At 43.4% G+C, this 8,945-nt stretch overlaps 1 protein-coding gene across 4 annotated transcripts; it reads right to left on the minus strand.

Moving 5' to 3' along the window:
* Nucleotides 1-474: 474 nt before the first annotated feature.
* LOC122832634 (P2Y purinoceptor 14-like) lies at nt 475-7,597 on the minus strand. Of its 4 annotated transcripts, XR_006370854.1 has the most exons (3): nt 6,406-6,617; nt 760-2,977; nt 475-677 (listed from the first exon to the last, which is right to left on the minus strand). XR_006370854.1 is itself a non-coding variant. In XM_044119585.1 (2 exons), the coding sequence occupies exon 2, from the start codon at nt 2,973-2,975 to the stop codon at nt 1,902-1,904; it is 1,074 nt and encodes a 357-aa protein (XP_043975520.1). In that variant the 5' UTR covers nt 2,976-2,977; nt 7,331-7,597; the 3' UTR covers nt 475-1,901. The 4 variants fall into 4 exon arrangements, 3 of the variants coding, with proteins under 3 accessions (XP_043975520.1, XP_043975519.1, XP_043975521.1); XM_044119585.1 differs by lacking the exon at nt 6,406-6,617 and adding an exon at nt 7,331-7,597 and having other exon boundaries at nt 475-2,977; XM_044119584.1 differs by having other exon boundaries at nt 475-2,977.
* Between the last annotated feature and the right edge of the window lie 1,348 nt (nt 7,598-8,945).

An 8,945-nucleotide genomic window follows, 5' to 3' on the forward strand; every position in this document is an offset into this window, starting at 1 on the left:
TGGCAGCAGAGAAAACGTGTGAAATTAAAAACAGACGTCGCCGTTCCCCCATGAAACGAGCCAAATCAAAACAGTTTGTTGGATTTTTTATTCTTTATTTCTTTATCCATTTGAATTTTGTTAGTTAATTCTTAAATGTATATTTTTTTTATTATTTACAGAGTGTTTTTGCAGGTTAATACTTGTTGATTCTGGTTATATTTTGTTTTATTATTTTTCTTGTTTATCTTTGTTAAGGCAGACAGGAAGTCATGTGGGTCGGTCCACTTTCTATAAATGTAGGGGCTGGTAAAGGACCAGCAGGTGTTTGGGTTTGGGTCTCGTGGTTTTTACCAGAGCGAGAGAAGTAGACAGGAGAACAAATGAAAGTTTGAACGTTGTAATTGTTGCTGAAAAGGAAAATAAAAGCAACCAAGACAGTCAACAAGTTTGGACATTGAACTTCTTTTGCCTGCGTGAGGAAACTGGACCCAGTTCAACACAAGTTGATGCTTTATTGAATATAAAAGTGACATAAATAAATAAAAGGCATGTTTGCTGTTCTTCTAGCAGGATGTGCTCCAGTTTCTGACTCTTTCTGCCTCAAACCGACTCAGCTGAAGGTGAAGAGTTCACAGCAACATGATGAGGCTGCAGCCACGTTCACTTCACTCCACACACTCTGCTCTTCCTTTTTCCTTCAATAACAAACACAAACTAAATATGTGCTACTCTTATATACAGAACACATGCATTTACTGGCCACTTTATTAGACACACCTGTTCAGTCCTTGTATATTAGCCAGCTGAATGCATTGAGGCATCTAGACCTGTTGACTACAGCCTGCTGGAGTCCAGCTGACCATCAGAATGAGAAAGAAAGAGGATTTCGGTGACTGTGAACGCAACATGGTTGTTGGTACCAGACAGCTGGTCTGAGTTTTTCAGAAGCTGCCGATCTACGAGGATTTCAACCCACAACCATCTCTCAGATTAAGAATGTTCTGAGAATGTTCTGAAAAAGAGAAAATATCTAGTGAGTAGCAGTTTATCGGATGAAGAGTAGTTATTGATGTCAGATGAATTTTCCGGTCCAGAAAGTCTCGGGTTCAGCTGGTTGGGTCAGTATTTGGCGTAAACATGAAGGCCTGGATCTGTTCTGCTTTGGTTCAGGCTGCTGGTGCTGGTCTAATGGTAGGGAGGAATATTTTCCTGGAATCAACTGAGCATCACTGAAACTTCAAGGCCCAGCTGAGTATTGTTCTGGACCATAATCAGTCCTTAATGGCCACAATGGACCCGTCTTCTGATCTTCCAGCGGTATAATGGACCCTGTTCTAAAGCTCAGATCAGGCTTTCTGGAACATGACAATGAGCTTAGCGTACCCTAAAGCCTGATTAACGTTGGCATGTTTGCAAGGTCACAAGATCAGTTGGGACGAGCTGCCCAGGCCATAATATGAACCAGAACCTCTGAGGAATGGTTCTGATGGCTTGTTGAACCATTGATATGAAAAGTCAAGGCAGTTCTGAAGGCACAAGGCTTTCCAACGCAAAAACAGCAAGATGTTTCTAATGAAGTGGTCAGTGAGTGATCATCAGCATATATTCTGCTTCTCTTGCCTTTAAATACAAAACCATCACATTGCTTTCCTTCCATCGGGGATGTCCAACTGCAATCCTCAAGGACTGGTGTCCTACATGTTTCAGATGTGTTTCTCTTGCAAGACAGCTGACTTCTCAACATGTCCTCCAATGCTGTGAGAGTCTGGTAATAAACTGTTGATTCAGGTGTGAAAGATCTAAAAGATACCAGCCCATAAGGACTGGTTTTGGTCTCCATATAGTCCAGTTTGGGTAGTCGCCAAGGATCTTGTCGCTGCTCACCGCCTTCTTTCTTTTGCTCCCCTTTTCTCTCACTGCTACACATTTCTTTGACTTTGACTCCTTGTCCTCTTCTCCTCGATGTTGCTAAGACTCTGAGCAGTGGTAAGTGACTTCCTCCTCGCTCTCAATGACATTTTCCTCAGTAGGGACTTTCTGAAAGTCCCACACATCAGAAAGTAGATCACGGGGTCGAGACAGACATTCATCGCAGACAAGAAGAGTGTTCCCTCCTTAATCTGGAAAAGCCAAAATTTGACATCTGAGCGGAAACCTGAATGGCTGAACTGACTCAGAGTGAACGGCACGCGGCAGACGTGGTACGGCACAAAGCAGATGAAGAACACCACCAGGATGCTGAAGATGCTGCGGTTGGACTTGTGGCAGATGTTGGTGCTGTCGCGACGCGTGTGGCGGTACGTCTTGCACACCTGGCGAGCGATTGATGTGTAGCAGAAAGTCACAATAACAAGTGTCACCCAGAACAAGGACACGCTGATATGGCTTGAGACTTTGTGCCACTCCTGGCCCAGTGGTGTCTTCATTTCAATACATACTGTTGTGTTTTTCTTGTGAAGATTGCTTGTCAATATGGTATTGGGGACACAACACAGGAAGAGCAGGCTCCATGTGAGGAGCGCCAGAACCCGGGCAAAGGTGACCCTCTGTATATGCTGTAGCACAGACACAACACTGAATCTGGACCTGAAGGAAGGGATGGTGGAGGAGGAAGGGGAGTGGCAAACAACCTTGACGTAGCGCTCAAGGCTGATGAAGCCAATGAAGAGGATTCCAACATACATGGAGAAGTAGAAGAGTACGGCTGTATAGCGACACCTGATCACATCGAGGTCCAAACTCTTATAACCCAAGTAATCAAGCACCCTGAAGGGGAAGGAGAGCAGCATGAGCAGGTCGGCCACCACCATGTTCTTCAGGTAGACCACCAGACCAGAGTCTGCTGGGACTCTGAAGAAGATCCAGGCGGCCACAACATTTAGACACAGGCCCAGAACGAAGATGGCGATGTAGAAAGGGGGAAGGACCTCCTGGGTGAAGATGCTGTGAAAGTTGGACCGGTTGGTGGGGTTAGACGAATTGAGGATCTCCATTCCTGGCAACAAAAAAGACAAGATGGCTTTAATAAATGGTAACTGGTTAATGGCCTATACTTGATAGAGTATAATCAAGTCCAGAGGACCTCAAAGTGCTTCACACTACATTCATTCATTCACCCATTCACATGCTGGTGATGACAAGCTACTGGACTGTAGCCACAGCTGCCCTGGTGCAAAATAAAACATCAACACTAGAATGTCCATGTTTTATGAAATACACCCTGTTTATGCTAATTTACATTTATATCCATGTAAAATCAAGAGCTGTTCATCAGAGTGAGAGTGAATTTCTCAACGTCATTTCTTTGGTTGCCAGTGATAAATTCAGCATTTCAGAGTTTCAACTCCAAACTCGGATCAGCTGGACTTTCAGTCAACAGATTACACTTTTCAAGTCTGTACCTTTTTTTTTTTTTTACATTTTACCAAATGTTTTAGCACTGCCCTCAGCTTGTGATGCAGGTCCAAGATTAATCTTTTGTCTTTTCAATGCAGGAAGGTTTCTTCCAATTTTCACATTTGAACACCAGTTTAAACACTTTCTTCAGGATCTTTAGTAACATCTTGTCTTGTTCGTCTTTGTTCAGTTGACAGTTTTACTATTTATGCACATCAGTCTTGTGATTCTAATGTTTCTGCCACTTTGTTACATTCCAGCAGTTTTTCTGCTGTTGAGTTAACAATCTTTACCAGTTTTTGTCGCATAAACATTAATCTGTAAATTGTCTTACAACTTACAGCATTTTTACAGAAAATGCAATTTTCCTAGTTTTGTTTCCTAAAGCCAGACAGACGTCGCCCCCTGCAGGCGGTCAGCGCCAACAGGAGAAATGGCCGGTTAAATCATCTCAGTGGTTCTGGATCCGTCTGGGCCGGCACCAGGATCCTCCCATCGGCAGGTTAAATCAGTCGCACTGTGACGCGGTTTGCAGATCATCCCCCAGATGTTCTGCACATGTAAACAACTCAATCTGTGCAGTGGCTTCCTCCTGATCTTCTCCTTTTAAGTCCGGTGGCCTTCAGCGCTGCGCTCTGTTTGCTCTGCACCACGTGTGCAAATAATGAGCATCTTTGAGTCCTGGTTGCAACTTCCTGTTCCGATTGATCCCGGTCCAACGGCGCTCCTTCATCCACTCCTGTGAAAACAGGACGGAGGCCTTCCTGTCCTCGCTCGCTTATTTTAGGGTTAAATCCTGACTACTGTTTGTCTAAAGATTATTTTTCTACTGTTTGAAAAAAGCATAAACCGCCTCACATCAATAATAGCACTAAAGAATGCAGCAACGTTTCTCAGTATTTTTCGTTGGTTTAATGTAGCTGCCTCTTCTCTTTCCTCTTCAGTTTCACAATCACTGAACAGTCGACCAGATTAGCAGAAACGGAACGAGGACCAAGTTAAGAAGCATAAAAATAAATGTCATGCTAGCGTCATGCTCATATATTTGAGCTGTAAATATCACTTAAAAATCCAAGTGGCTCCTTTCAGTGAAAATAAAAACGTTGCAGCAGGACTGAAGCCATAATTAATGTCTGTTTACAATTTCTCTGAGTTTCTCCTGTAAACAAAGATCAGAACAACTAAAAATGAGGTCAAAACCAATTTTCTTAGACGGATTGTGGATGTTTTACTGCAGTTTCATCACCACAAACATGAATACAGCAGAAATCTGACAGGTATCCGGTTGAGTCACTTTAACCTCATTTCACTGGAACTCAGTTGAGTTCGTTCATGCGAACTTCCTCAGGGCTTCACAGCCCTTCTCTGATGCTTCGTTCATGTTTTTAGACTCGGAGACGATCAGAAGAATCCTGTCAGCCAGATTCACAAACATCAGCTGAATTAATGCAAAACGCAGATTTTTAACCAGGATGTCATCATTTAGATGACAATCATTTTCTACCTCATGAATGAACTGAGAGTGAAACATTTCTGGTTAAATCTCACAAGCTGGACTCGGACCTGCAAACGGCACCGGCTGCAAGCTGAAGACGGCTAAAAGCAACGAGTGAAGAGTCAGGCACGGTGGAGGCAGAGTGATGATCTGGGCTGTTTCTGCTGAATCAGCTGGTGACGCTAAGCTGGAGCTCACTTAGCTTCAGAGTCTTGTTTTAATATTTACAATAAAAATGTAAAAAATATAAGAAATAAAAATAAATAAAATTAAATAATAATTCAAATTTTTTAAATTAAAAGTAAAAAAATGTAAATAAATATAAGAGAAAGGGTTTTGAAACCCATTTCAGATTTTTAAAATAATTAAAAATAGAAAATAAGATGCAACTAATGAAAAAAAAACATAAAAAAGAAAAATAATAATAATATTAACCTTTTAAAAATGGTTTTATTGAGTCGTCTCAGTTTGTTTCCTGGTCAGACTCACAGAGTTTCTAAGTTTTATTTAACATCCGATTCATGATGATCTCATGTAATGATGAACATATTTACAGAAAAGCAGAACCAGAACCAGAACCAGAACCTCCGTTTGGAAATGAAACATGTGAAACTGAAACTGATCTAAAGTTTCTTTTGTCGTTCCTCTTCGCTCAGCGATCAAACTGAAACCAAGCCACAAAAATAACCTGAAGAGAAAATTTCTCTTTGGTTGCTTTGACTCTGATCCACTTCTGAACAGAAACTCTGGTTCCACCAACCACTCAAATTATTTTTATGCATTTAGCCAGAAAGCCGAGCGGCTTCAGGTCCAGTGAGGCGGAGAGCAGCTGGAACTGGATCCTGAATATTTACAGGATTCCTCTGTCAGCCAGGCGGAGATGATGGAAAAACCTCACGACGAAAGTCTGGTAACCCTAAACCTTATGGAGTTCAGGTCTAAAGCCTCCACCGCCACTTCCTAACAAGCCCAGAGCATAATCCCTCCACCACCGTGCCTGATGTCAGGTAGGAGGTGCTGATCTGACGTGAAACGGCTCAATCTGTCCCCAGACTCCAGAAGTCATTTTTAGTTATTATTTTATTATAAATCAAATTTCTATTGTTGGTTTTATTCAATTATTTTTTATTTATGAACTTTAACCTTTAGCGTGCAGCTGAAGCATCCGGCGGCTGAGATGAGTTAGCAAAAGTGTTTAACCCTTCAGCCCGCCGTTAGCTAGCGCCCGCCCTTAGCTAGCGCCACTTCTAGCGCCTAGCGTTAGCTATTAGCTAGCCTCGCCGTTAGCTAGCGCCAGACTGAACAGAAAATGACAGAAATGTTAAACAAGATGTTACTAGATTTCATTCTTCCTCTCCACAGCTGTGCTGCTTTTCCAAAACAACTGTTTGTGTTTCTGAAAAGTGTGGCCAGGTCATCCTTTCTGGAGTTTCCTGTTTCCAATGCATTGTGGGAAGACGCAGCATGTGTGATTTTCCTGTGGTTTGATCATCTGCCCTCATGAGTTTCATGCAAACCAGAGTCATCCTCACCAGCCTTCATCTGCTGACTGCTGTCAGGCGCTCAGGTAACTGCCAGGCAGCCTGTGTTCTGGTGGACGCCTGGGGCGAACTACACCTGAGCGACGCCCGGCTCTGGCTGTGGAGAACGAGGGACTCGAACAGCGTGGCTGAGCTTGAAAGGCCAGAAAATAGAAGTGATCAGCAGTTATCATGTGAAAGCTGTGATCAGGTTTCCTGGAGAAGAACCGACAGGAAGGAAAACTCGAACAATGTAATTAAAGCTCTGACTTCCACTCATGAAAAACTGAAGCCGCAGTTTTGCATTGTGATCATAAAGCAGCTCAATTTTGTAACGGTGTGAAAAACAAAACCCAGCAGCCATACGACAGGTTCTGGTTCACATCAGGAGGCAGAGAAGACTCTCATTACATTTGATTTTATTACTCATCTTCTTATTGGACCAGTTTAAATAAATCATGCATTTTATTAATAACTCAGTATTAAATTTTTATCCAATCATTTGGATTCTTTTCAACCTTTGGCTCCTCATTTGATTCATAATTTTTTTGTCACAAACTGACCTTCTTTTGTTTTATGTTATTTAATCTGGTCACATTTAAGAGAAAAATAAAATTTGGAGTCATTTCTAGAATCAGCCTGACGATGTGACGAAACATGAAGTTATGAAATGTGATAAGAAGATGAATCAGATAAACACAGAAAGTCCTGGACTTTTCCTCCAGATCACATTCAGAACCAGACCAGAACCAGGTTAAATGTTCCAACCTGCTGAGTGAATCCTCTCTAATTCGGCTTTCAGATCTGATCTGATCTCTGCTGGATCAGAGTTTCCATCCATCTGGGACGTTGGAATCACCAGAGGAAACGAAGCCAGTCGAGGCGTTAAAGTGTCAGATGTGAGTCTCCAGCCGATGTCCTGCATGTGTGCGCTCACCTCCAGCAGAGCCAGCTGTGCGGCAGCCGTCCGTGCAGATGTTGCCTGTTCCTGCAGTCTGAGCTCCTCCTTGTGAGTCGAGTCATATGAGGGAAGATGAGCTGCGCTGGAGATAAACTTCCTCCTTTCCTGTGTGACGTTGCGTCCTCTGGTCATTCTCACGCCTTCTCTCCTCTAATGACTCTACAAACCACATCACTGTGGCAAACACTGCATGCCCACATTACTGCTACAGCCACGAATTCATGCAAACGTCTGCACACACACTCACACCTAGAGGGTGTTGAGACAGAAACCAGAGAACCAAACTGTTCAGTTGAATTCATGTTTAAAACATGAGGTGGAACAAAACGTGTCACTCTGGGTTCAGTTTAAATCCAACAATAAATCAAATATAAAGTATAAAACCAAGTAAGACGATGTGTGAATCTGAAGGACGACCTGCTGCTCTGAGCCTCTCAAACATCAGGATGTTGTGCAACATCCAGCGCCGTGCAAGCCACTGAATTTATGCAAATATTTCAAAGTAAGTTATATTTTCTAACAGAAGGAGGAAGTTGCATGTTCACCAGGCTGCTGCCCTACAGGAGGAGCAGCAGCATGTACTGGGAGAACTGGGAGAGCTGGGGGGTGATGGCGTGCTCTGCTGGGTCTGACTGGTTTGCTTCCTGCGTCCGTCTGTCCGTCTGCCAGCGGCTGCTGTTTCCACACGGCGCCGCTGAGTTCTGCTGCAGAACGATGATCCAGAGAACAGCAGCAGGTTCGCCTCAATGCCCCACAAAACCCAAAGGAGCCGTTGAAGCGGCCTAGTCAAAGTCTGGAAATAAAGTTGGGGCGTGACTTCAAGGTTGGAAAAACCTGTGAAGTTTCGTTCTCTCTCTGATTTTAATATTTGATGATCAGAAACTCTGCGACAGACTGGCGACCTGTCCAGGTGACCCCGTGACCCCGCCTCTCACCCAGAACGTAGCTGGAGAGGAACCAGCAACCCTCCGACCCCATTAGGGACAAAAGGTGAATAGAAAATGGATGGATGGATGATCAGAAACATTAAAATGTGAGTAAAGCAGCAGAGGCCACCTGACAGGAGAAATATATTTTCATGGAGCTGTTTTTGGTTTTTATTCAGAAATTCTCTGGTTTCATCCGGGTGTTGGAAATTTGTTGGAGGATCGGATCAGAAACAGGAAGTTAGCACATCTCCTGATTAAATTCAGCTTAAGTGATTAATGTAATTAAAAATCCTTAAGTGCTGTTTTTATATTTTCTAAAACAAAAACCTGCTTCAGTTCTTCTGATGTGAGTGATGATAAAACAATCATCGTTGGATGGTCGTTGGATGGTCGTTGGATGGTCGTTGGATGGTAGTTGGATGGTAGTTGGATGGTAGTTGGATGGTCGTTGGATGGTCGTTGGATGGTAGTTGGATGGTCGTTGGATGGTCGTTGGATGGTCGCTGGATGGTCGTTGGATGGTCGTTGGATGGTAGTTGGATGGTCGTTGGATGGTCGTTGGATGGTAGTTGGATGGTCGTTGGATGGTAGTTGGATGGTAGTTGGATGGTCGTTGGATGGTCGTTGGATGGTCGTTGGATGGTAGTTGGATGGTCGTTGGA

The sequence above is a fragment of the Gambusia affinis genome, linkage group LG06 (genome assembly GCF_019740435.1).
Source record: "Gambusia affinis linkage group LG06, SWU_Gaff_1.0, whole genome shotgun sequence".
Classification (NCBI taxonomy): Eukaryota; Metazoa; Chordata; class Actinopteri; order Cyprinodontiformes; family Poeciliidae; genus Gambusia; species Gambusia affinis.